The sequence below is a fragment of the Aquarana catesbeiana genome, linkage group LG01 (assembly GCF_042186555.1).
Source record: "Aquarana catesbeiana isolate 2022-GZ linkage group LG01, ASM4218655v1, whole genome shotgun sequence".
NCBI lineage: Eukaryota > Metazoa > Chordata > Amphibia > Anura > Ranidae > Aquarana > Aquarana catesbeiana.
This window is the reverse complement of record NC_133324.1, coordinates 384,059,212-384,086,480: the sequence shown is the minus strand read 5'-3', so window position 1 is coordinate 384,086,480 and position 27,269 is coordinate 384,059,212. Positions and strand designations below refer to the sequence as shown.

Sequence of the window (27,269 nt, the reverse complement as noted above, 5' to 3'; positions counted from 1 at the left end):
TTTAAAAAAGCCATTCTAATCAATGAAACCAGTAAGTTGCTACCTGTAGGAGACAGGAGATACCCCTGACTGACTGTTGGGAGCGCAGGCGCTCTTCTGTATGCATTTTTGAATGGAACATGGAAATGCCAGCGCTACACAGGCAATATTGGTTTTCACATAGTAACTCAGCTTATACAAGACTTGTTTTTACTTGTTGGTAAAACATCTACCTTTACATTGAAAAAGTCAAAGCTTATCAAAGTTTATATGATCAGCGCAGTGTAAGTCATTTGTATAGTTCCTTCAATGCATATCATTAAGGCATCTATACTCTGTGGTTTGCTTTTTTTTTTTTTTTTTTCTCTTGCATTTCAACATTCATTTACTTCAGAAATAATTTTGCTAACAAAAGGTTATGGGAAGTGTACATTCTGACACAATGTTTCCTGTTACTATCTTATTAAAACACTGCAGCAATGCCGATTAACTGGAGACCCCATTGCCTTTACTGACCTTGTATGTACAGGCCTGTGTACATGAAGCAGGTAACCAAAAAAAAAAAAAATATCTCTTCACTGAACTACAGAAAATCAAAACCAGCATTACACAAATGTATAGTTTATGTAGTTTTGAGAACATCTGCTACAGAGCATTGTATTAACGAGTTTACAAATGGTAAATGGTTCCCTTTAAATGAGCCCAGTTGGATAGGATTTTATAATCTGCAGAATAAAACAAGAGCATAGAACCCATTTCTCAGTAGCATGAAAGATTCCAATCAATAGGAATTTGTGCCTAAACTACATGAAAAGAGCAGGGTCTGATCAAGGACCTGAGTGTAGCAAGTAAACTAGCATATATAGGATGTATGATACCTGGAATCTAGTCAGTCAGTGAACAATTTAGAAGGTGTGTGGAGCTAACAAAAGGATGGACAGCGAGTTGATGGTGCAGAACTGACAGAAGGGTAAACTATGAATTGAACCATTTTGTGTTCAACTGATGGCACTGTATAAAATGGGTTGAACTACATGGCGTGGAACTGACATACAGTAGATACATAGTAAATTGAACCCCCATAGTGCAGAGCTGACAGCAGGGTATGCAATTGGCTCAACCATGTGGTGTGTAGCTGACAGTTGTAGAAAGTACATTTATTTACAGGGCCCAGAGCTGACACAATGGATTGAACCATGTGCTGTGTAGCTGACAGAGTTATGTATGGTAGGTAGAACAACAGCAGGTTGACCCATGTGGTGTGGGGGGACAAAATGGATTGAAGTTGAACCATATGGCACAGAGATGACACGATGGGTTGAACAATGTGGCGTATGGCTGAAAGCAGGGGTAAACAATGGCTTGAACAATATAATGCAGAGCTGACAGAGGGTTATATGATAGGTTAAACTATGCGGTGTGTAGCTGATCCACATGATGGATGTATGAAGCTGACAGGGACATGCATAGTGGACTAAATCATATGGTGAAGTGAAGCTGGAGAATGGGAGCTGACAAAGTGAAGCAGGTAGGTTGAAGTGACAGTTACGCACAGTGGATATGGAGCTGACTGTAAAATGAATCAGAGGTATCCAGAGAGGTAAAGATCAGAGCGATATGCACAGTGACACGAAAAAGGCATTGTGGAGCCGACAGAACATGACTGCAGAGAATGTTGAATTACTGAACACCTCAACAATCAGGAGTCATCATGTGTTTTGCTGCTTTGCATCCTGTCTGAACAAAAGGGCCTTTCACATATCTATACTCTTCATTTGTTGTGGTGTGTTTTTCACATGGCACCATTATTCCCTATGGAAGGCAACAAAGTAAACTGACCCTAACAGTATAATGAATAATCTGACTACTCCCATTTTAATCAACCTAATGTTGATTTAAAGCGGTTTTATTCAGCAGCTATGCTCGGTTCAGTTAATGGTGAATTTATTGTGCCCTAGGTTTACAAAATTATTCATTGTTAGTGGATATTTTTTCCCACTACATTCCTAAATTATCTTAAGGTGACACGTTTATCATTTCACCAGAGGACAGTATGGTAAGCTTACCTGCCATGAGTTATAGAAAAATCTGGCACTCTTCAGTACCAGGATAGTACTGGGATTTGCACATATCTACAGTGGGGGCGGAAAGTATTCAGACCCCCTTAAATTTTTCACTCTTTGTTATATTGCAGCCATTTGCTAAAATCATTTAAGTTAATTTTTAAGTTAATGTACACACAGCACCCCATATTGACAGAAAAACACAGAATTGTTGACATTTTTGCAGATTTATTAAAAAAGAAAAACTGAAATATCACATGGTTTTAAGTATTCAGACCCTTTGCTGTGACACTCATATTTAACTCTGGTGCTGTCCATTTCTTCTGATCATCCTTGAGATGGTTCTACACCTTCATTTGAGTCCAGCTGTGTTTGATTATACTGATTGGATTCGATTAGGAAAGCCACACACCTGTATATATAAGACCTTACAGCTCACAGTGCATGTCAGAGCAAATGAGAATCATGAGGTCAAAGAACTGCCTGAAGAGCTCAGAGACAGAATTGTGGCAAGGCACGGATCTGGTCAAGGTTACAAAAAATTTCTGCTGCACTTGAGGTTCCTAAGAGCACAGTGGCCTCCATAATCCTTAAATGGAAGACGTTTGGGATGACCAGAACCCTTTCCTAGAGCTGGCTGTCTGGCCAAACTGAGCTATCGGGGGAGAAGAGACTTGGTGAGAGACGTAAAGAAGAACCCAAAGATCACTGTGGCTGAGCTCCAGAGATGCAGTCGGGAGATGGGAGAAAGTTGTAGAAAGTCAACCATCATTGCAGCCCTCCACCAGTCGGGGCTCTATGGCAGAGTGGCCCGACGGAAGCCTCTCCTCAGTCCAAGACACATGAAAGCCCTCATGGAGTTTGCTCAAAAAACACCTGAAGGACTCCAAGATGGAGAGAAATAAGATTCTTTGGTCTGATGAGACCAAGATAGAACTTTTTGGCATTAATTCTAAGCGGTATGTGTGGAGAAAAACAGACACTGCTCATCACCTGTCCAATACAGTCCCAACAGTGAAGCATGGTGGTGGCAGCATCATGCTGTGGGGGTGTTTTTCAGCTGCAGGGACAGGACGACTGGTTGCAATCGAGGGAAAGATGAATGCGGCCAAGTACAGGGATATCCTGGACGAAAACCTTCTCCAGAGTGCTCAGGACCTCAGACTGGGCCAAATGTTTACCTTCCAGAAAGACAATGACCCTAAGCACACAGCTAAAATAACGAAGGAGTGGCTTCACAACAACTCTGTGACTGTTCTTGAATGGCCCAGCCAGAGCCCTGACTTAAACCCAATTGAGCATCTCTAGAGAGACCTAAAAATGGCTGTCCACCAACGTTTACCATCCAACCTGACAGAACTGGAGAGGATCTGCAAGGAGGAATGGCAGAGGATCCCCAAATCCAGGTGTGAAAAACTTGTTGCATCTTTCCCAAAAAGACTCATGGCTGTATTAGATCAAAAGGGTGCTTCTACTAAATACTGAGCAAAGAGTCTGAATAATTAGGACCATGTGATATTTCAGTTTTTCTTTTTTAATAAATCTGCAAAAATGTCAACAATTCTGTGTTTTTCTGTCAATATGGTATGCTGTGTGTACATTAAGGAGGAAAAATGAACTTAAATGATTTTAGCAAATGGCTGCAATATAACAAAGAGTGAAAAATGTAAGGGGGTCTGAATACTTTCTGTCCCCACTGTATATCCATAAGGATTATATACTGCTCAAAAAAAATTAAAGGAACACTTTGAAAACACATCAGATTTAAATGGGGAAAAATATCATTCAGGATATCTATACTGATATGAACTGGGTAATGTGTTAGGAACGAAAGGATGGCACATTGTTTGATGGAAATGAAAATGATCAACTTACAGAGGGCTGCATTCAAAGACACCCCGAGAAACAAAGTGAAAAAATGATGCAGCAGGCTAGTCCATTTAGCTGAAATTTCATTGCAGCAACTAAAAATGGTACTCAGTAGTTTGTATGGCCCCCACATGCTTGTATGCATGCCTGACATGCTCCTAATGAGACGACGGATGGTGTCCTGGGGCATTTCCTCCCATATCTGAAACAGGGCATCACCAAGCTCCTGAATAGACTGAGGTACAACTTGACGGCATCGGATGGACCGAAACATAATGTCCCAGAGGTGTTCTACTGGATATTAGGTCAGGCAAACCTGGGGCCATTCAATGGTATCAATTCCTTCATCATCCAGGAACTAGTTGCATACCCTTGCCACATGAGGCCAGGCGTTGTCATGCACCAGGAAGAACCCAGAACCCACTACAGGGCTGACAATGGGTCCAAGGATTTCATCCCAATACTTTATGGCAGTCAGGGTGCCACTGTCTAGCCTATAGAGGTCTGTGTCCCTTCATGGATACGACTCCCCAGACCATCACTGATCCAGCACCAAACTGGTCATGCTGAATGATGTTACAGGCAGCATAACGTAACCTACGGCTTCTCCAGACTCTTTCATGTCTGTCACATGTGCTTAGGGTGAACCTGCTCTCATCTGTGAAAAGCACAGGCACCAGTGGCGGACCTGCCAATTTTGGTGTTCAATGGCAAATGCCAATCAAGCTCCATGGTGCTGGGCAGTGAGCACAGGGCCCACTAGTGCATGTCGTGCCCTCAGGCCACCACCCTCATGAAGTGTGTTTCTGATTGTTTGGTCAGAGACATTTACACCAGTGGCCCGCTGGAGGTAATTTTGTAGGGCTCTGGCAGTGCTCATCCTGTTCCTCCTTGCACAAAGGAGCAGATACCAGTCCTGCTGATGGGTTAAGGACCTTCTACGGTCCTGTCCAGCTCTCCTAGAGTAACTGTCTCCTAGAATCTCCTCCATGCTCTTGAGTCGGTGCTGGGAGACACCGCAAACCTTCTGGCACTGGCACGTATTGATGTGCCATCCTGGAGGAGTTGGACTGCCTGTGCAACCTCTACAGGATCCAGGTATCGCCTCATGCAACCAGTAGTCACAGTGACCCTAGCCAAATGCAAAACTAGTGAAAAACTGTCAGAAAAGATGATTAGGGGGAAAAATTATTAGTGGCCTCCACCTGTAAAACCATTCCTGTTTTGGAGGTCGTCTCATTGCCCATCTAGTGCACCTGCAGCTGAAACTGATTAACAACCCCCTCTGCTACTTAACTGACCAGAATAATATCCCAGGAGTTTAATTGACTTGATGCTATACTCCAATAAAAAAAAAGTGTTCGTTTGATTTTTTTGAGAAGTGTATTATGTGTGATGAACTTTGAAACTCTTGGAAGATTAACCTGCCTGATACTTCATCTCAGCTTTACCCAACCTTATCTTTTAATTCCAGTGGCAAAGTTAGAGGAGCAAGTTTCCTCTGAAAATATGTCACTCTTATATGGAAAACAACTTACCTGAAAATAATATTTTCTAAATCAAAGGGATACTCAATGATTCCAGTAGTGGGCACTCTGACTCGAAGCACATCTTGTTGGGTGGGTACATAAGCAGGTACAGAAATGCGATCTAGGTCGCTAAGGTAACTGAAATACAGAAAGGTCACATTTATTTGTCAAAGGCGATAAATTCAAGCTTATGAAAATTAATAAGGAATAAACCGTAATGATTGTTTATAGTTGGTGCCTAAGGACTAGGCCCAAGGAAAGGCAAATCAGGTCAAGGGAAAAGCAGAGTTCAGAGGGACATGTCACTGACACAGTGACTGCACATGGGTGTAGGTGTGCCCAGTATTATACTCACTATTTAGCAGAGTCAGACAGTTGGTACTCTCTCCTTCTGTCATAACATTCCTGGATACCAGGGTCTTCCCAGAGCTTCTTTATTGCTTCTACCTGTTTCCTTTCCAGACTGGATACCTTGTCTACTTCAACTTCCCGGACCAGCAGTGCGTTTTCCTAGACAAACATATATAGCAACAGTTATTGGACCGAGGAAAGGTAATAAGCAATCACAAGACATTTACAATATGACACATAAAGGCAAACACAAGTCATGTAGAAATGACAATGCTTTGATGCATGGCACTAGTTTGGTGCACATAACTGTTTATAAAGGCTGTGTGATGACAAATCTTTGTTACATTGGTCAGTGAGAATCTTGAATTTCAAGATAATCTTTGTAAATAAAAAAAAAATATTAAATGTATTTATTTTATTTTATTGCATTACCATGTTTAACGCTTCGAGCTCTGATTTCACCAAATCTTTTCTCACTAAATTCTAAAGTCCTATAAACCATCAATGAACATAATTTATTAAAGGAAACTAGTAGTGAGGAAATGCATTTGCTTCCATTGCTATCCTTTCCTGAAAATGCTAAGGGTCTGGTTATAATTCTGACACTCAGGCTTTAATAGTCACATAATGTATACAGTTTTCTGTACATTACCCATTGACAGTTTTTTTTCCTCAATAAACAATAGGTGCAGGAACTCAACCATCAACCCCCAACACTGTAGGCTCTGACTCTCTCATATGCAGAGAAATCATCCAGTAGGGGAATGAGGATCCAGGCAACAGGGACACAATGGAGATCACAGAGGTTGCAGTGTACCACGTGCCCTCTCCTGCTCATGATAGCAGTGCACCCTGGGCACCTGCATTTCCCTTATCCCAGTCCAGCACTCAGCAGGAACTGCTCAGGACATCCGATGCGTGGGAGCTACTGGGAAAGAAGCTATCACCTGTAAACACAGAAGCTGGACTTCTGTGTTTACAAGTGATAGTGATGAGCAGGAAGCAGAAGCCAGAACCAGAGATGGCAGGACTGAGTTCCATCATGTGCCAGCTAAAAAAAAAGCCCTGCCCATTGATTTGAAGATTATTGGGCTCCAAAAGGGTTATCTTCAACCTAGCATTTTAAAGTGGTATTATAGACTTCTTAGGTGTCAGTTGCAAGAGTAAAGCTGGGTATACATGTACAGCTTTTTTTTTGTTCAACCAGCATCCCCACGATGTTGATGCAGGGATCTCCATCACATCAACAGACAGTGGTACAAACCTGTTGAAATACAGCCAGTAAGTGAGAACTGGGCCTAACAATTACATAGACTGTAAAGTTGATCAAGTAAAGCACTGATCTCTCTCTCTATCTATAATCACACACAAACACAAATACAAAACAATGTATATACATGTTTTGTCTTACAATTGTTAAGAACAGCTCACTGTATAAATGTTATTTATTTGTATTATCTATATTAGTTGTGCTTGTTATCACATTGTGGAGTGCGCCATGGGAGGAAACACTACATAAATCATTTGTAATATGGAGGTTTACATGCTTTGGGTGCAATTTCACTCTGTATCTCAAGATGTCAGCATTCTCCTAAAAGCACTGTTTCTTACATTGCCAGCCATCAAATATCATAGACCTACAACCACCTTTATTAATGCCCAATGTTGTTGCTAACCCTTATTCAAAGGTAAAACATGCTATTATTTAACAATATATGTTAAAAAAATAAATAAATAAATCATATTGTCTCAATATAAAAGGTTAGTACCACTACTGGAAATCAATAAACAATGTTTACCAGATCCTAAATGAAAACCTGACAGATAAAAAATATGGAGGTTGTAACCAAATTGTGGTTGGCACCGCTCTGATCCACAGAAATGGACACCTTTTAGGAGTGTTTATCTGCTGGTCTCCTGCAGCACTTAGTGGTTCCTCCGGCTGACCTTCATGTTACTACAGAACGCAGGAACCCTACCACCTGCTTCTAACAGTTTACATGTGACTGCAACATCTTACAGAAGAAACCAATCATTTATTCACCTACATTGGACTATGCGCTGGTATCCATTTGGCTGCCACAATTTTCTCCCCAGTGTTATAAAATGGCCCCGATATGTTGCACAATAAAAGAAACCAGTAAGACTGTAGACATTTCCAAATGGCCCCTGGCACTGAAGCTTCAGTGACTTATAAAGATACACTGTACATCATGGGGCTCCTGGCTGTCGGGCTGATTTTGACTGTAACCATTTTAAAAGGTTTAACTGTGCTTGAGCTTCTAAGTAATTCAGCAGAGGATTATGTCTGAGCTCATGTTTGTGTAAAGTCCAGCTTTAGAAAAAGCAGTTTTTACAGGGGATCCAGTCATTGCTTCGATTGCAGATACAATGGGCAGAAAAACATCTGTGTACTCACCCACCCTTACTTCTCTAAGCAATAAATGACCTTCCCGAGATGCAGCCATGCTCAAACCTGCTCTACTGCATTCTGCTAACACTCTATAGACTAATCCGGGTGTGTGTACACAATATAGTAGGTTTGGATGTGCGTGCGTGTAAACAGTATATTTTTGTTTCGGCTATATACTGGTCAAGGTATACACACAAGGCACTCTTTGTAAATTGCCTGGCTGTACTAATTATACAGAACACAAAAAGGTCAGGCTCAGCAGCTCAATGCTTATAGATCACCTATAAAGATAACCACAGACATCAAATGGGTTAATATACCTACAAACGCATGAAAGTTGGAGGATACAGTTTGACTGCTAGCCTGGGATCAAGACAGACCGTAACAACCATCTGTCAATTAAATGGGCTGGCTTTAGTTTTTGTGTGACATATGAGAGATACAGGATAAGGACAAACATTTTCCCAGTGGTGGACATAGATAGCTAATAAAAAAAGCTGACAGCTTCTAAAACTTCTCCAGTCTAGCAGAAGGTGTTATTGCAAATGTGGACATAGCAATATGGACCTTAAGCTGGCCATACATTATACAATTTCCCTGTTCAATTTCCTTTACATTTACCTTCAACTATGTAGTGCAGGGCCTGCCTGATTGGATACAAATTGAAAGCGTTTAAAGTGATTGTAAAGGCAGGTTTTTTATCATAAAGGGGTTGTAAAGCTTTGTGGTTTTGAACAGAGTGGCCCCAATTCTCTGTTCTGGTGTCCCCTCCCTGCGGCTCTCCTGGCTCCTCCTCGCATAGAGTGCCCCTCGGAGACCCGCTTTCCAAGGGTGCACTTGTGCGGGCGTGCTCCCAAGTCCTGCTGGGTCCATTGACACAGACAGCAGGACTCGGTCCCGCCCCCCGCGTCACTGGATTTGATTGACAGCAGCGGGAGCCAATGCCAAATGAGAACCCGAGACAGAGGCTGGAGCTGCTGGGCTCCTCGGAAAAGATCAGGTTCAGGTAAGTAAAAGGGAGACAGCTGCACTACAGAAGGTTTTTCACCATAATGCATAGAATGCATTAAAGTGGTGTTCTGGCCGAAATTATACTTTTTAAATAAAAATACCCCTATAATACACAAGCTTAAATGTATTCTAGTAAAGTTAGTCTGTAAACTAAGGTCTGTTTTGTTAGTTTATAGCAGTAGTTTGTTATTTTATAAACTTACAGCAGGCCGTGGCCATCTTAAGTGTGGGCATCTGAAGCCAGACTGTATTTCTTCCTGGATCTCATCCTTGCAGATCTCGCACATGCTCAGTGCAGCACAAGCAGTGTAATAGGTTTCAGGTCAGGTTTCCATAGCAACGGCAGTTTCAGAGGAAGTTGCCGCACCTTCCCAGAAGCCATTGCAAACAGGAAGTGATGCGATGGGCCGCGGCCAGGGAGGAGGAAGTGAAAAATGAATACAGCAGATATACAGTAGGTGCTGAGAAAAAAAAAAAAATATATCCAATTTGTTTACAGTGCACAGTTTAGTGAGGGATGCTGAAGAGTTGTAAAAGTGGGTGGAACTCCACTTTAAGGGGAAAAACCTCAAGGGTTTGAAACCCCTTTAATGCATGGTATGCATTAAGATAAAAAGCTTCTGTGTGCAGCACCCCCCTAATACTTACCTGAGCCCCATCTCTATCCAGCAATATCCACGAGTCCTTCAGCCGTCTGGGACTCTCCCTCTTGATTGGCTGAGACACAGCAGCGACGCCATTGGCTCCCACTGCTGTCAATCCAACTCAGTTAGAAAGGGGGTGGGGTGGGGCCGGGCCGCAGCTCCGTGTCTGCATGGATACACGGAGCTGCAGCTCAGCTGACCCCATAGCAAGCTGCTTACTGTGGGGGCACTCAACAGGAGGGAGAGGCCAGGAGCTCCAGCCAGGGACCTGAGAAGAGGAGGATCCACGCTGCTCTGTGCAAAACCACTGCACAGAGCAGGTAAGTATATCAGGTTTATTATTTTTATAGGAAAAAAAACAAGACTTTACAATTACTTTAACTACTTCCCACCCGGGCACTGTACATGAACGGCCGGGTGGGCGCTCTCTCCTGAGTGGTCGTTCAGGAACGTCCCTCAGAAGGAGGGGGAACGCGGGTGCCCGCGCAGCGGCGCGATCCCGATGCGCTCGTGTCACCCGGACACGGCGCATCTCCGATCGACAAGAGGGCTCTGCGATTGACCCTCCTGATCACATGATGGCCGTGCCCAATCACAGCTGTCATGTGATGTAAATACAGAGCCGGTTGCTAGGCAATCGGCTCTCCTCCCCTCACACAGAAGTTGTCAGTGAGGAGAGGAGAGCGGATTGCTGCAGCCGGCTGATGATCAGTGAGTACCAGCTGTTTTTTTACAGCTTTTTACTCACTGATCACCAGTCTAGTGTCCCCACAGTATAAACATACAAAGTTAACACACATGTCCCCACATAGTAAAAACACCTGTCCCCCACATATGTAACAGTAAAATCACATGTCCCAATGATTATCTGCACACATATGTCCGTGATCACCTGCGCACATCTGTACATGATCATTTGCGTACATCTGTCCGTGATCACACGAACCAATTATTATACACTTAGCGGGATTTTTTTTTTTTTTACCAAAAACATGTAGCAGAATACATTTTATGACAAATTTCGATTTTATTGGATATCTTTTAAAATAGAAAGAGTAAAATATTTTTTTTTCCAAATTTCTGCTCTTTTTTCGCTTAAATCGCAAAAAAATAAAAAACGGGGGCGCGAATAAACACCACCAAAAGAAGCCTCTATTTGTGTGAACAAAATGATAAAAACTTCATTTGGGTACAGCGTAGCATGACCGCGCAATTGTCACTGAAAGTGCGCGAGTGCTGAAAGCTGAAAATTGATCTGGGAAGGAAGGGGGTAAAAGTGCCCTGTATTGATGTGGTTAAGTTTGACCTCATATTCTATGGTTTTGGCAAATCTAAAGGAAAATTATATAACGTATGGCCAGCCTCACTCTATGCAAAAAAAAAAAAACAAAAAAAAAAAAAACACCCAGTTGTTGGGCTATAAGCAGAAGCAGCGACTTTGTTTTTTGTTTTTTTTTACAACAGGAATTACAAAAAGCTCTAAGCCTGGAGATCTGCTTTAAGACAACAGCAGAAATAATGATGCTAAATAATGATCCATCTCTTCTAAGGACAGGGATAAATCTCATTTGAGTCATTAATGGCTATTTATGGTGATTTCAAGAAGATCCTTTAACTGCTTAAAGCTCCACTTGCAGGCTTTAAGTCCTTAATATTCATTTGCCTATTTCACCTGATTAAAAAAAAGAAATAATGTTTAATATTTAGTCCTTCATTTAATAAAATGCATTACAAATGCTATATATTTCCTTTGGCCATCAAGTTGTTTATCCATTATGACTAACTGAAAATTGGGGGGGATAAAACAACATACCAGTTTTCAGCAGAGGGGAATTCGTCTCAACACACAGAATTCAGCATTTCCAAAGAAAATTGCATATTTTATGGCTTATACCGCACCATCTGCTGAACCCTGCACAGGTAACTTTCCTATTGATTCCATTCTGTACTTCCAGCGTGTAGTGCTAACCTGCTCATCTTGCTACACTGTGGTTAATTTACTAAAACTGGAGAATGCAAAGTCTGGTGCAGCTCTGCATAGAAACCAATCAGCTTTCAGGTTTTATTGTCAAAGCTTCATTGAACAAGCTGAATTTAGAATCTGATTGGCTACCATATACAGCTGCACCAGATTATGCACTCTCCAGTTTTAGTAAATCAACTTCACTGTGTTTCACTTATCAAAACTAGAACATTACATAATGGACACACACATAACATACAGATTTCTTTTTTATTTAAATCACTTTTTTTTCATTTTATCAAGTTTATTTTAATAAAATGCTTTTGGAGTAAAAATCTATCTAAAAAAAGTTTTCTATTTAAGATACATTAATAATTTATTTTATTCAGCATGAAATGGAGCTTAGTTATGTAGCATGAGGCTGTGTATTCTGCAACTTTTACATTTTTGGTAAACTCATTCAAGGAATCCAAGCTCTACAAGCTGAGATAACATGCACTGCATTGATGCATTCACACAATTTCACAGTAATGAGATAACACAAACTTCAGGAATATTCCTTTATCCCATTATTTTGCAAATCTATGTACACTACAAACTGTATGATTGAATCTGTTTTGATATCACTGTTTTACTAACCTGACAGCTTATTATTCTAAATAGGAAACCTTCATTTTGTTTGCAAATAATAAAGATTCTAACTACCAGCAAGAATAAGTCCTTACATTTAAAGAGCGCCTGTCATTTCAGATCCATCATGGCATTGCCTGTTAGTGGGCATCACCTGCTGCCACCACGTCCCTCACCTTGTTGTGTCACTGGGATATGGGACAAAAAGTGGTCTAAAGATTTTAACTTACATTACCATTGTATTTTAAACCGTTATGTACACAATCTTCTTTTGGGACATTTGTTTTTTAGCACGGTTTGATACTTTGTACATGAGAGTTTGGCCTGTGGCAGTCTGCAATACAGATTGAGGAAATCCTGTTTCTGCTAGGCCTCATCTAAAGGCAACCGGTTGGACTGCAGTCAACGAAAGAGCAAATAAAAAGCTTAACCACTTGCCGACCGCTGCACGCCGATATACGTCGGCACAATGGCAGCGGTGGGCAAATGGGCGTACCTGTACATCCCCTTTAGTTTGCGGGCTAGTGGGCGCTCGCCCGCCACGTACTGCATGACTGTGCCCGCGGATCCCACGGACTCTATGTCCGCCGGTGTCCTGCGATGGTGTCATGGAGCCTCAGAACGGGGGAGATGCCTATGTAAACATTTCCCTGTTCTGCCTAGCAACATGATAGAGATCTACTGCTCCCTGTCATTGGAAGCAGTGATCTCTGTAATGTTGTAGTGAGACCATCCCCCTCCCAGTTAGAATCACTCTCTAGGACACACTTAACCCCTTGATCACTCCCTAGTGTTTAACCACTTCCCTGCCAGTGTTATTTACACAGTAATCAGTGCATTTTTATAGCACTGATTACTGTATAAATGACAATGGTCCTAAAATAGTGTCAAATGTGTCCACCACAATGACGCAGTCACGATAGAAAATCGTAGATCCCCCGCCATTACTAATAAAAAAAAATTTAATAAAATTGCCATAAATCTTACCCCTATTTTGTAGACGCTATAACTTTTGTGCAAACCAATCAAAATATGCTCATTCCGATTTTTTTTTACCAAAAATATGTATAAGAATACATAAATCGGCCTAAACTGAGGGAAAAAAATTTTTTTTTAATTTTTTTGGGGATATTTAATATAGCAAAAAGTACAAAAATATTGCTGTTTTTTCAAAATTGTTACCCTTTTTTTGTTTATAGCGCAAAAAATAAAAACACAAATACCACCAAAAGAAAGCTCTATTTAAGGGGGAAAAAAGGACATCAATTTTGCTTTCGTGTAATGTCACACGACCGCGCAATTGTCAGTTAAAGTGACGCAGTGCCGAATCGCAAAAAGTGCTCTGGTCAGGAAGGGGGTAAATCCTTCTGGGGCTGAAGTGGTTAATAGCCGATCAAGCACCAGCACCAGTGTGCTCTATAAACCGGATTAGGCTTTGATATCATGAAACTTCATTAACTAGAGATCCAGCAGCCCACATCCATTCATCTTGTTCTGCACTGTCTTCGTGTGGAGGAAGCCATCTTGGTCAAGGCTTTGCCTTCCAAATGACTTGTAAGAGAATACTAAACAGGCAGCAGGAGAGGTGCAGAGAGCACAGATCCACAGAATGGAAAAAGCAGAAACAATGAGATCCTTGCACTGCAGATCCTTGGGTACAGCTTTATCTCCAGCAAGGAGAACAGTCGAGTAATGCCATCAATTACTAAACTAATCATCACTAAACTAAGAGAGACAATCTTAGAGATTTTACAAAAATGTAAATATTTTAGGGTAGTGCTTAGGCAAAATGAGCATTTCTAGATAATATGGCAAATCTTTAATTTTTGAATTTAGGTTCAGTTCAAAAGGAACAACAGATGTGATGTGAGCAGATGTGATCCTATTTAAAATATTTTCCTGTGACAAGCCCATTTTTAGGAAAAAGGAAAACCTGCAACAGAACACAGCCACTTCTTCATTCCTTTTTCCCCTGAAAGAATTTCAATTCTCCAAATATGTCTTCATGCTCACGCTGTCCAGCAAAGTCTGAGCTCTGTTAAAACTGGCAAGGATTTTTCTGAGTAATGTAGACTCAAGCACTTGTCAGCGAAGCGTTAAACTAACACATAGTAGTCTAAACAGTGAGAGATGCATTTAATCGCTGCAGGGTTGTGTAAAATATATCAAATCACCGTTTACCCTTTCTGACTATGAATCAAAAATCTTTAACACTGCAGTCACCAAGTGCCTTACAGTCATTTATTAAGCTATGTAAATAGTAGTCCGCGAGCTTGGCTTTGTTGGCGACCATAGACGTATGTTGTTCTAAAAGAAGACACACCCACTTCCCTATTTTGACTCAGGATTTCCTCAGCTCTCACCTCTCGTCACCTTCCCATGCACAGCCACCACTAGGTTCACTTTTAACTCATATCCTTTACCAGTTTATATCCTATTTGCAAAGCAGGCTGACAGCTAAGGCAAAAAAATGGATAACTACTAAGTGGGTCACAGAGAGTGCATAAAAGGATGAACAGTTCTCATCACCCATAATAATCACAGACTCCTCTCCATTTGTCTATAATGCACTGGGAACATAAAATAAAGCCTCAAGCTAACAGTAGTAGTAGGAACTGTTCGTTGGTGCACAGAAGTAGGATGCTAAAGGCTCAGTTAGGCCATTTTTGAGATATATAAAGATTCATCTCTGGTCAATGCTTCTTGGGGAAAACAGATCAGTTTAGAAAACATTAGCCCATCGACACTGCCCCCCACCCCGATAAACCAGCTGGGGTGGTATCTGCAGCACATTCCCTCTTCGACTCGCCATGGACTAAACTCATGGTGGCCATACAGGGAGCTACAAACAGATTGACCACATAATTTGAGCTAAAAATCAATCACATGGCAAACATATATACAGTATCTCACAAAAGTAAGTACACCCCTCACATGTAAATATTTTATTCTATCTTTTCATGTGACAACACTGAAGAAATGACACTTTGCTATAATGTAAAGTAGTGAGTGTACATCTTGTATAGCAGTGTAAATTTGCCGTCCTCTCAAAATAACTCGGCACACAGCCATTAATGTCTAAACCGCTGGCAACAAAAGTGAGTTCACCCCTAAGGGAAAATGTCCAAATTAGGTCCAATTAGCCATTTTCCTTCCCCGGTGTCATGTGACACATTAGTGTTACAAGGTCTCAGATGTGAATGGGGAGCAGGTTTGTTAAATTTGGTGTTATCACTTTCACTCATACTGGTCACTGGAAGTTCAACATGGCACCTCATGGCAAAGAACTCTCTGAGGATCTGAAAAAAAGAATTGTTGCTCTACATAAAGATGGCCCAGTCTATAAGAAGATTGTCAAGACCCTGAAACTGAGCTGCAGCACGGTGGCCAAGACCATACAGTGGTTTAACAGGCCAGGTGCCACTCAGAACAGGCCTCACCATGGTCGACCAAAGAAGTTGAGTGCACGTGCTCAGCGTCATATCCAGAGGTTGTCTTTGGGAAATAGACGTATTAGTGCTGTCAGCATTGCTGCAGAGGTTGAAGGGGTGGGGGGTCAGCCTGTCAGTGCTCAGACCATACACTGCATTAAATTGGTCTGCATGGCTGTCGTCCCTGAAGGAAGCTTCTTCCAAAAATGATGCACATGAAAGCCCACTGAAGACAAGCAAACTAAGGACATGGATTATTGGAACCATGTCCTGTGGAAGATGAGAACAAGATCAACTTATTTGGTTCAGAAGATGTCAAGCAAAACAACAAAAGAAACACGTGGAAATGCTCCACTGGGTGGATAACAATTAGCCCATTGGGTGTGTAGGGAAGCAGTGAGAGTACATACAAATCTATAGGTGACAAACCTATTAGAAACTCCATATACCTAGGTTACGAAGTGCAATAAACAATTTACAATTGTTCAAATCCTTCACAAACTGAGGCTTCTGAAAATGCTAGCAGCCTGGCAATTTCTGGCCTCAAGTTACCTGTAACAAGCACAGAAATGTCAACATTCCTGACATGCATGTATGTTTTGTGTCAGTCACTCATGCTGATTTTCAAAATAGTACAGCAAAAGCAGCTACTTTGTTTAAACTCGGTACAGGTTTCCTTTCACTGAGCAACATCAGCTCTAAGTGGAAGCAATAAAAAGCAGCTGACTGCTTACTTTTTCTCCAGTTCAGAGTGCACGGTGTCACATGCAGGTGAAAAATGCTGCAACTTCACACTAGTAAATCCTCTTTGGCACAAGAATGGCATCAAAATTCACATGACAAAAAGTTTCGACTTATTCCCAACGACTTCTGTTTTGTTCTTTGTGTGCTTTTAATGATTCTTTATTCTAAGAACACTTCTGTTTTGTCATTTTATTTATTTTTTGCTCTAAAACAAAAAGACAACCCATAACCAAAATAAAAACAAACAATGTGTAACCAGGATATTAATCCAGGGAGTCAAGGTAAATTGGGTAACAATTTCTTTCAAGTCCATCTAAGTAGAAGAGAACAAACTTCAGAGTTGTGTTTTGGAGTTGCTGGTCGCTGTTTTCTGGAGAAACTTGGCCCTGTGAACGCCAGGAATGGCCAGGAGGAATCCACAAATCTCTGAGAGAAATGTACCAAACCAGTCGCTGACAGGCGTTTATGTATTACTAATCAAGCACAAGGCTTGCCTTTGGTTTTGTGTATATTTTGCACTGCAATCTTGGACAACCAATGATATTGCATACACTATTCTTGCAATGGACAGCCTTGTGTGCAGCAAAGTATGCATCTGTCCTTCTATATAATGCTGCTGAATATATGCAATGTATTTATTCTACTAAGGCTAGGGCCAAAAAAAAAAAACACTTAACTATTTAATGGCATAGGGCTTTACATGAAGCATGTCATTGTGATTGATGAAAAAAAATATGTAAATTTAAAAATAATTAATTTTAATATAATTTGTCATGATCCCAGGGGGTAGTCCATGGTTATAATCATAATGAATAAATAATATATAATTTGAAATATAATCATGAAACATTATTAACATGATAGTGGTAATAATAATATGTTTATTGCACATACATGGACATAATACAACACAAATATTTCAATATTTTTTTCATGATTATATTTCAAATGATAGATTATTTATATCATTTATTCATTCATTATGATTATAAACATCATGGACTACCCCCAGGGGATCATGACATTAAAATTATTTTTAAATTTACATATTTTTTCATCAATCACAATGACATGCTTCATGTAAAGTCCCACCTCCGTTTTCCACATTTTCCATAATATATGCAGGGATGGAGGCATGCCATTGTTTAAATTTAATTATAGCTGCGCTGGGTCACACCTACCTTTAATGTGCTGTTAAAAAAAAGGGGGGGGGGGGAGCGCAACCAGTAGTTAAAGCCCACTTTCATTCTAACGCGTTTCTCAATTACATTCTTTTAAATTAAAATAACATTGTTATAAAAACCTGCTCTGTGCAATGGCATTGCACAGAGCGGCCCCCAAAACCTCCTCATCGGAGGTCCCCCGCCGACGACCACGCCCTTTGACATGGGTGCAGACATACTAGCTTGCTCCTGAGACAGGCTGTGTGAGTTCATAGATGCACACAGCATGGCTTGACCCCACTCTCTGGATTTGAATGACAGCAGCAAAGGCCATATTTCTTTAAAGTAAAAGATGTTTAGGCCCCTTTCACAGGACCATTCTGATCAGATCCACTTGTCAGTTTTTCAGGCGGACCTGATCAGATGGGTCTATTCACCCCTATGGACCAGCGGGTGTAAAGATTTCGATCTGGTGCGCTAAACACAAATAGAAGGAGATCCGTTTTCCTCTGTGTAGGTGGATTGGATCGGAGGTTAGTTTGGTGTAAACTGAGTCGTGGAGTCCATTTACAACCAGCCACCCATAGAGTGGAGTGGTCTCTGTCCATGTCTGCTCTGCATATATACGGAGCCGACATGGACCTGTCATCCGCTCACTCTACTTTGATCAGCAGGGGTTCAGCAGACAGATCCCCCCGCTGATCAAAAAAGAAGTGTGAAAGGTGCCTTAGAACAATTTTAATCTTATTAAGTCGAACTCACGCAGCAATACTTACCTCCTCTCCACTGTTTTTCCCTACAGACTCACTACTCCAGTATTTTAGTGCAAGCCCTCTTATATGTTAAAATGACACCCAATGTCATTTAGACTCACCCACATAGGGGCACTACGTCCTGCACTCACAGTACAATAAAGCAGAGAAGAAATGACATCACCTCAGCGGCACTCTCTGCATCACTAAGGACCACCTGCACCAGAGAAAAGGCAAACCGGACCCTGCCGCTAGGAGACATCTAAAAGTTGTATGTATTAAAAATGTTTGCATGAACAAAGATGGAATTGGGCTTTAAAGCTGAACCCAAGGCTGGTATAAAAACACTACTGTATTTATTAAAAATAATACATTTTTTTTTAAAGCACCCGGTCTAATTTGTCTTAATATCAACTTTTTTAATCTCCTGTACAGTATAAATGAGTCTAGTAGAAAGGGGGAAGCACAAGGAGTCAGTCTGTAAATTCACTGGCAAGTGACACATTAATAGGAGAAGAAATGCAGAGCTAATTTATCTGCTGATGTTTCTTTGTTACCCAATCAAATTCTGGGGGCAGGGACATGACCCAGAATGAATTGGAGAAAAGCAAATCCTTAGACAGGTAAAATGGCTTCAATTTGTATGTTTCAACTACATATTTAGGGCTTTGCCTGGAGTTGACTAAATTGCAAAACAATTTGTGTGGATTTGCAGTTCAGACTGCAGGTGGCCCTGCCAACATCACTTGGCTTGACAAACTTTGACTGAGAAATCGAAGGAGCCGGGTGGGATAAAGTTAGCTGAACAGTAACTGCAACCAATCAGCTGCACTCACTGTCCGGGTATTCTAACAACCATAGGTGCCAGCTGTCAGAATAAAATACAGGTTTAGATTGGAAGGGGGAAATCTATGGATCTTTCTCATTTAGGCTGCTGGGCCAGCTTTAGTAGCAAAGAGGTTAACTGCATGTTGCCCTGGGCTAACGCTAATCGCTGTGTACCCCACTGCAATATTTCATGCACATTGAAGTAATTCTGTAACATAATAACACCTGCCACAGCAAAGCAAGGATGAAACTGGCACCCCAGAGTGCCACAATCTACCTTAAGAGTTCTATTTACCAAACATGCTGATGAGGCCTCCTGAAAATGCTATGGAAATACCTGAAATTTAGGATATGCATAGCACTATGTGCACCATTCTGCCCACCATGTGACTGGGCCCCTATGCAAGCTCTCAAATTGCATGTTTGACAATCTAATAAAAGTAAAAGTAAGCCGCTCAACCTACAAACCAATTCTTTATAAATGACAAACTACAAATCTAAATTTGCACTGAAACAAAATGGCATCTGCAAAACAAAACCCAGCAGAACACATGACAAAATATAAAACTTAATTTGCTTTCAGGTCATTTGAGATATGCGGTCTGCGGGTTTTACAGGGACAATAGAAAAAAGAACTGTGCCTTTAACAAAACAGCTGGCCATTCAGTTGTAAGCTAAAGATTATAGGACACGCAGTCATTCCACTGCTGTGTGGGTGAAATTCTGTTGCACAAACTGCCTAAAAGCTGTCTAAACACCATAATGAGGGAAAACCTAGTTTGAGGATTGTTATGTTCCAGTTATTACTCACTGTAAAGAAGTGTGATAATAAGTATGGATAAACAAGCCTTATCTGTGAAATTGTAGGCAACCAGATCCGGTTACACACCAATTTCTAACCACCATCACTATTTCAAAGTAGAACTATCTATACAATAGGTATAAAATAGCACAAACAACTGCACCCCGGTAGGCACACCACCTCCCACAATGCAATGCATGGTTTAAGCAACCCATCACTAAACTATTGTTTATGCAAATATTGACAAACACTGTATCTGAATAAGAACTTAAGAGGGTCCATCAGCAATCTCGAGGGGGGGGGGGTAGTAGTCTGTGTAATTGTATGATTTATATACATACACAGCCTTTGTTTATATATCCAATTAAAGCGAACTTCCAGGCAAACTGCTAAACACACAGATGAGACACATATATGGAAGCAGTTTTACCTGCAAATGGATTTGTATTTGTCTGTCCAGTCCTAGAAGTTACAAATTGCCCCATAACAAGCCCATCTAGCAGGAGAGGGGAATGCATCTTTCCCTGCTGCAGTTCCACCTCTTTCCACCCCTACTCCGACTGGACAGTGAAAGTAAAAGCAGAACAATGATGAGCTCATCTCTCTGCTCTCTGTACACCATACAACTGCAGCACACCTTATCCATAAGGAAGACTACAACTGACTGATATCAAGTCAAATTTATGTACTTCTCTTGCTTGCATTAAATAAAATATGTATTACTGACCAAAGAGTTGCATTAATGTGTGTGTTTTACATATCCATGGAGCTCAGCTTTAAAGTCCTTTTGTCCTTGCTATTCCTAATGTAATCCCAACTAATGGCACCTATAGAGGCTTCCTCTAAACGTTATTAATTTAATTCCTCTCTTATGTCACAGCTCTCTAGCAATCCATGGTTAGCAGCTGTGAAAACTGTAAAAAAACAAAAAAAAATTAATCCTGAAACTGAACTTCGAACCATGTGGTTGTTGGGGCCGGGGAACAATACAATGTATTGGTGACCAAGGTCAGACCATGGTCTGAAGCATGCAAATATTGTTTAGGCAGCTCTGCATGATTCCCACATTGCAAGAATGTATTGTGATCCATTCGGTTACACTACCAACCCTATTATATCAGCTGACCACAGAACCTGTAGAAAAAAAAAAAAAAATACATAAAACAGATTCACTTGTGTGGGAGGAGGAATACCCCCTGCTGGGACTTTATATTCTGACAGGGAGACCTGCTACTGTCACAAATCATTGATCAGCGGCTGCAGCTGCTGATAACAAAATGTTTCCAGCATGTCCCTGGAACTCATTCAAATAAACGGACTTTTGTCAAGCAGGGATGGCCATACACTGATAGAAATTAGGCCATTCCCTGCTGAATTTTGATCAAGGTATGGCCAGCTTTAGAAGAGTCTTGTCAGAACTATCTGATAAGTGCCTCCCTTTACTTAGTGCCTGAAATCTGTAAGCTAGGTGCATCTTCTGAGGTCTAGACATATTCACTGACATTCACAACGGTCACCTGATCCTACCAAGATCATCAGAAGACAGAGCAAAAAACGACTATGTTTGTGTCACATTTACCAGTGTATGCACATGCTTTTCATGCGTTTGTTTGCCATAAAAAAAAAGGCGATCCAGCATAAAGACTATATTTAACAGTTCAGTTTATTTATGCAATACTGATGTGGAAAAGCTGGATTTATCCACGATCATGTCAAGCCAGGGGAAAGTAAGAAAATACATTTATATAAAATGTGGCGAATCATTTTTGGGTGTTACCAATGTATTCTGTCTTTAAAAACCTCTTGCATACAGTAGCAGTCATTGTGGTGTCTCCATGTGCAATACAGGTCTTATATTACTCAATAAACTTTAAGCAAGTTGAGGAACGTGGCACATTTTTTTCCACCTTATATGTATATAAACTACATAATGTGAGCAGATTATTAACTTTCAGCAGTCTGGATTCACTTTACCCATGGACAGTGGATCACTGGTCGTGTGAGTAGTTTAAGACTCCCCAAAAACCTAAAGCTACAGGTTTCTTACATAGTAAAAGAGCACCTTCGTGGGACCAATACCGTTTATAGAAGGTGGAATGTTTTTTTTCCAGAGCATTAGTGCCACATTTCAGTCCCATGAATGCACCAGTCATAATGTAGCCAACATATTGCACACTTTTGAATCCAAGTTGGAGCTTTTTGGTGGGTTAGACCAGCGGTTACCAACCAGTGGTTCATGGACCACTTATGAGCCACGAGAAAATTTAGGTGGTCCCCAGGGGTTCTGCCATGGGGAGGGGGGGGGCTAGAGAGCCGAAACATTTTGTGTATAAGGCAGCAGTGTGATCCAGGGGGAGGGCGGCAGAGAGGTGAAGCATTGTGTGTGTAATTGTATGTTTAGTGGTCTGTGAGGTCCGAAAATTTGGCGATCACTGGGTTAGACAATGTTAGGCTTCAAACACCAGCAGCTGGCAAAAACAGGTGACTGAGCTGTGGTTTTACTATCTCCATGCTGCCTATGTGAAATGCAGCTGGGGGGGGGGGGGGGGGACTGTTAATATGCCATGGTGCCTTGTGCTGTGGCCACCACAAACGTTACGCAACATGCAGAGTTGACAGTCAATGGGTCTGTACTGCAAGCCAAAACATGACTTGTGGTTGCACCGCATTACCCCCATCATAAACTGCCTATTAGCTAAAAAGAAAAATGCGCATTGGCTGGTGTAAACCTAGACCATGGGGCTCAACCCGTGGCCCTCCATCTGGTCTAGATTCATGCACTGATTTTAATAATCCCTTGTCTATGGACATCACATTACTGTAATATTTCCCTAAAAGTCATTTGTGATACAACTCAGGAATGAATTGGCAGAAACAGAAAAGTCTACAAAGGTCTGTGCTGTAAACTAGTACTAAAGTATTTCATTTAAAGAATATGTTACCCCCACATTTCAGATTTTTGAGATGTCTGTTGTACCATGTACTTGTGTTAAAAAGTATCCTGTCTTTTGTATTGCTGTCTTTGAGAGAAATACCTGGTGATCCTGACAGTCCTCCGCTTAACTTTTTCAAACTGACCACACAAGGCATGATAGCACATCCATCCCAACGTGGTCAGTATGTTTGGCTGTGCTGGGAGCACAGCCTACCTATCTGTCACCGATCAGACTTGTGCTGGCATGCCCCCCTGCACAGCTATTCACTGGGAAGATCAGTAATACTTCGGCCATTGGCCAAAAGCACTGATCATGAGCTGATCGACAGACCCTTTTTGGTCATGCCCCTTCAGCAGAAGCCGGACGAATGTCAGCTGGTTTCGATTCAACCGGGCGTTGCTGCCCGACATTCTGCTCATGTTTACTGGGTTTAGGAGACTTTAAAGAGGGAGTCCACCTGAAAAAAAGTTATTAAAAGCCAGCAGCTACAAATACTGCAGCTACTGACTTTTAATAAAACGGACACTTACCTGTCCAGGAGTCCAGCGATGTCGGCAGCCGAAGCCGAGCAAAAGCTCGGCTCTCGGCTGCTGCCGCCATTCTCGGTAAGGGAATAAGGAAGTGAAGCATGGCGGCTTCACTTCCCGGTTCCCTACTGCGCATGCGTGAGTCGCGCTGCGCATCCTAAGTGGTCCCCGCTATCTCCTGGGACCTGTGTGTTTCCCAGGAGACAGCGGGGGTGCGGGAGGGGGCGTGACTCCAGTGGGAGTCTATTCCCGGAAGTGGGTGCAGATACCGGTCTAATACAGGTATCTGCACCCCCCTCCCCCTTGAAAGGTGCCAATTGTGGCACCGGAGGGGGGGAGGAATCAGATGAGCGGAAGTTCCACTTTTGGGTGGAACTCCGCTTTAAAAACAATCCCTAAAATGTGAAAAACATACACCCCCCCACTCCGTTTTCATGGATTTAACACAATAAAAACAAAAGTCAAAGACAAAAGCGGTTTACAAATAAACAAGCGCTGAAGAAAACACTAACTGGACCTTACTGACTAGATGTATTAAGCGCATTACGAATAGATAAGCATTATTCCAGTTCTGTTTACATTCACAAAAGCCTATTGAAAGATGAATAGGTTCTTTAATCTTTAACAGGTAATTGCCAGTGCAGTCTTTCATTGCTTCAGTGACTTTGCTGTGCTGTGGCAATGCCACCAACAACAGCAGAGTGTGTGTGTGTATATCTATCTATATATATATATATATATATATATATATATATATATATATATATATATATATATATATATATATATATATATATATATATTTTATATACACTGTGTGTATATGTGTGATTGAGATATCACGTTGTTGATTCCGTTTTATGTAGAACAGTCTGTACTTGTATGCACTATACACCAATCAGCCATAACGTTTTGACCACTGACTAGAAAAGTGAATAACATGGATAATCTCATGACAATAGCACCAGAAAGTGGGCAAGATATATTGGGCAGCATGTGAACAATAGAAAGGTGTCAGAACACACAGTGATTTGGAGTTTATTACGTATGGGGCAGTGTAGCGACACACCAGTCAGGGTACCCATGCTGACCCATGTCTACAGACAAAAGTGCCTACAATGGGCACGCGAGCATTAAAATTGGGAACACAGGAGCAAAGGAAGGTGGTGGCCTGGTCTGATGAATCACGTTTTTATTTTTTACATCATGTTAACGGCCAGGTGTGTGTGTGTGTGCGTTAACCTGGGGAAGAGGATGGCACAAGGATGCAGTATAGGAAGAAGTCAAACAGGCGGAGGCAGTGATTTTCTACAGACAGCTTGGTGCCACATACCACAGTATACCTTCAGAGGTCTAGTGAGTCCAGGCCTCAATGGGTCAGGGCGGTTTTGGCAGCAAAAGGGGGACCTACTCAACATTGGTTATTAATGTTATGGCTGATCGTTGTACACTGCTGTATAGTTACCTAATCCTGGCAAATTACGGTTTTTGCCACCAGCTCCAGATGTGCACTGAAGTGGTTACATTTTCTGCCTACTATCTGGATACAATACTATAAGAAACCACTTAGTTGACTTTTCAATTCTGGTGTTGAAAAACTAGGGATGAAACCAAAAAAACTGAGAACCACTGCAATGGCCCTAAACAGCTGGGCAGCAAACCTTTCCCATTTGCCTTGATGGGATGTACAATTTGTGTGTGTGATGATTTGATTGGTTCATGTATTGTAACTAGCAATACAGGCTGTCCTCGCTTAACAACCAGGTTCCGTTCCAGCAATCAGGTTGTTAAAGCAGAGTTCCACCAAAAAGAGGAACTTTCGCTTTAAGTACTCCTCGACCCCTGACATGCCACAATTGGCATGTCATCTTTTTTTTGGGGGGGGGGGGTACCTGGTTTGGAGTGGGACTTCCTCCTTCCAACTTCTCACTGTCTAGGCGATTCCTAGGTGGCCCCTCCCTCCCGGCAATGTTCTGGGACACGTGACAGGTCCCAGAACATTGCCTGGCCGTTGAATGAGTGCAGTTCGGCTCGCGCATGCACAGTGCGTGCCTGGCTGTGAAGTCGTAAACTGTCACAGCCGGGCGCTCACACTCACAATGTCGCCGCCGCAAAGAGGAGGGGGAGAGAATGGAGGCTTCGGGCGGCCGCATCGCTGAACTGTGGGACAGGCGAGTGGCTGTTTATTAAAAGTCAGCAGCTATACTTTTTGTAGCTGCTGACTTTTAATAAACTCAAAAACCAGTGGAACTCCGATTTAAACAAATTGGTGGTTAAACAAGGAGCCACAAGTAATCAATATTTTAAGCATACTGTACTGTATTCTGAAAAAAAGGTCTAAAGCACAAAACTCCAACTCAATAACATTGTTTTACTTTGCATAAGTACAGAACACAAAAATATACAAAAAAACCTGTACAATACAATGATGTACAGTGACCAAAAAGTAAGAGCTGGTGATAAGTCCGAGCGGTCGTTACACAGATAAGTCGTTAAATGAGGAGAGTCTGTATTATGAAACACACCAAAGAAAATTTGCCAGAACTTCAAAAAGAACAGGGCCCACATGCCTGAGTATAAACAATAACTACATGTCAGCTGTAAGGAAAGGGCTTCCTTTCCACCAAACTTGAGCATGCAGTATATGCCAGAAAGGACAGACAGCCGAGCAGCTACAGTTCACATGGCTGATCCTCCCTGGAAGGGGCCTCCTGTTACAGGGAAGGGAAATGAGGTTGGATGCTATGGTGGATGACCTATATCCTGCAGGTTAATGTGTACACATTTATCCCACAATGTACTGTATGACGGAGTGTAAGTGCATGTATTGTACCCTTACAACTGTAAGCAGAAATACGTACTATGTGTAGGCAATTATTTCAGGCATTCAGTGCAATTACTAACAATCCACAGCTTACAATGCTGGTTTATACTTATTATGTTTAGCAGAGGTGAGGTATTGGAAAGTTATAATCACAGTTGTAACCAGAAAGTCTGCTTCTGGCTTATTGCTCTAGAAATGAAAAGTCCTTAGCACTGACATAGTAATATATAGGGTCCATAAAAGCTCTTTAATGGTTAATTCAATGTGTTCAAGGCAGAACTCTGGATATTAGACAAAATCTACCTGTGTAGTGGGCTTCCCTCAGCACTACAAAAATTAAATGTGCCTTGAGTCTAGGAGTGCATGAATAATCTGTATTACTTACCACATCCCTTGGTACAGCAGACTTCAGGGCTGTTTTCTTCTGTCTGAAGCTCCAGGCTGTGGGCAGACCCCTCAGTGTCATTGCATACAATGAGGGGCTATTAACTATGTGTTGTACATGGAGGAAAGCAGGAGACTGTGGCTGAGTGCACCTTACAGAGGCGGCAAATCTTGACCAGTCGTATGGATGGAGGGAGTCTGCCAGAGGCAGGAATAGGATAAGCATTGCACCTGATCATTAAACCCTTGGATTATAATAGTAAGAAAAACTTAGAAAAATATAAAAACACAAATGTCACTGTAAAAATATAAACTTAGCCCATCTTAAAAGTGGACGGCGTCAGTAGGCCAGTGGACGGCGTCAGTAGGCCAGTGGACGGCGTCAGTAGGCCAGTGTCCATTTTAAAAAATTTTTAACTTGCAATA

The 27,269-nt window shown here is 41.6% G+C and overlaps 1 protein-coding gene across 1 annotated transcript in view; it reads right to left on the bottom strand.

Annotated features, from left to right (window-relative positions):
- Positions 1-27,269, bottom strand: part of LOC141147007 (guanine nucleotide-binding protein subunit alpha-14) — a 175,532-nt gene that overhangs the window by 13,304 nt on the left and 134,959 nt on the right. The window contains exons 3-4 of the mRNA XM_073633934.1: positions 5,796-5,950; positions 5,450-5,578 (exon numbers count right to left, since the gene is read on the bottom strand). Of these exons, the coding sequence (XP_073490035.1) occupies positions 5,450-5,578; positions 5,796-5,950 (284 nt within the window). The remainder of the gene's footprint in view (positions 1-5,449; positions 5,579-5,795; positions 5,951-27,269) is intronic.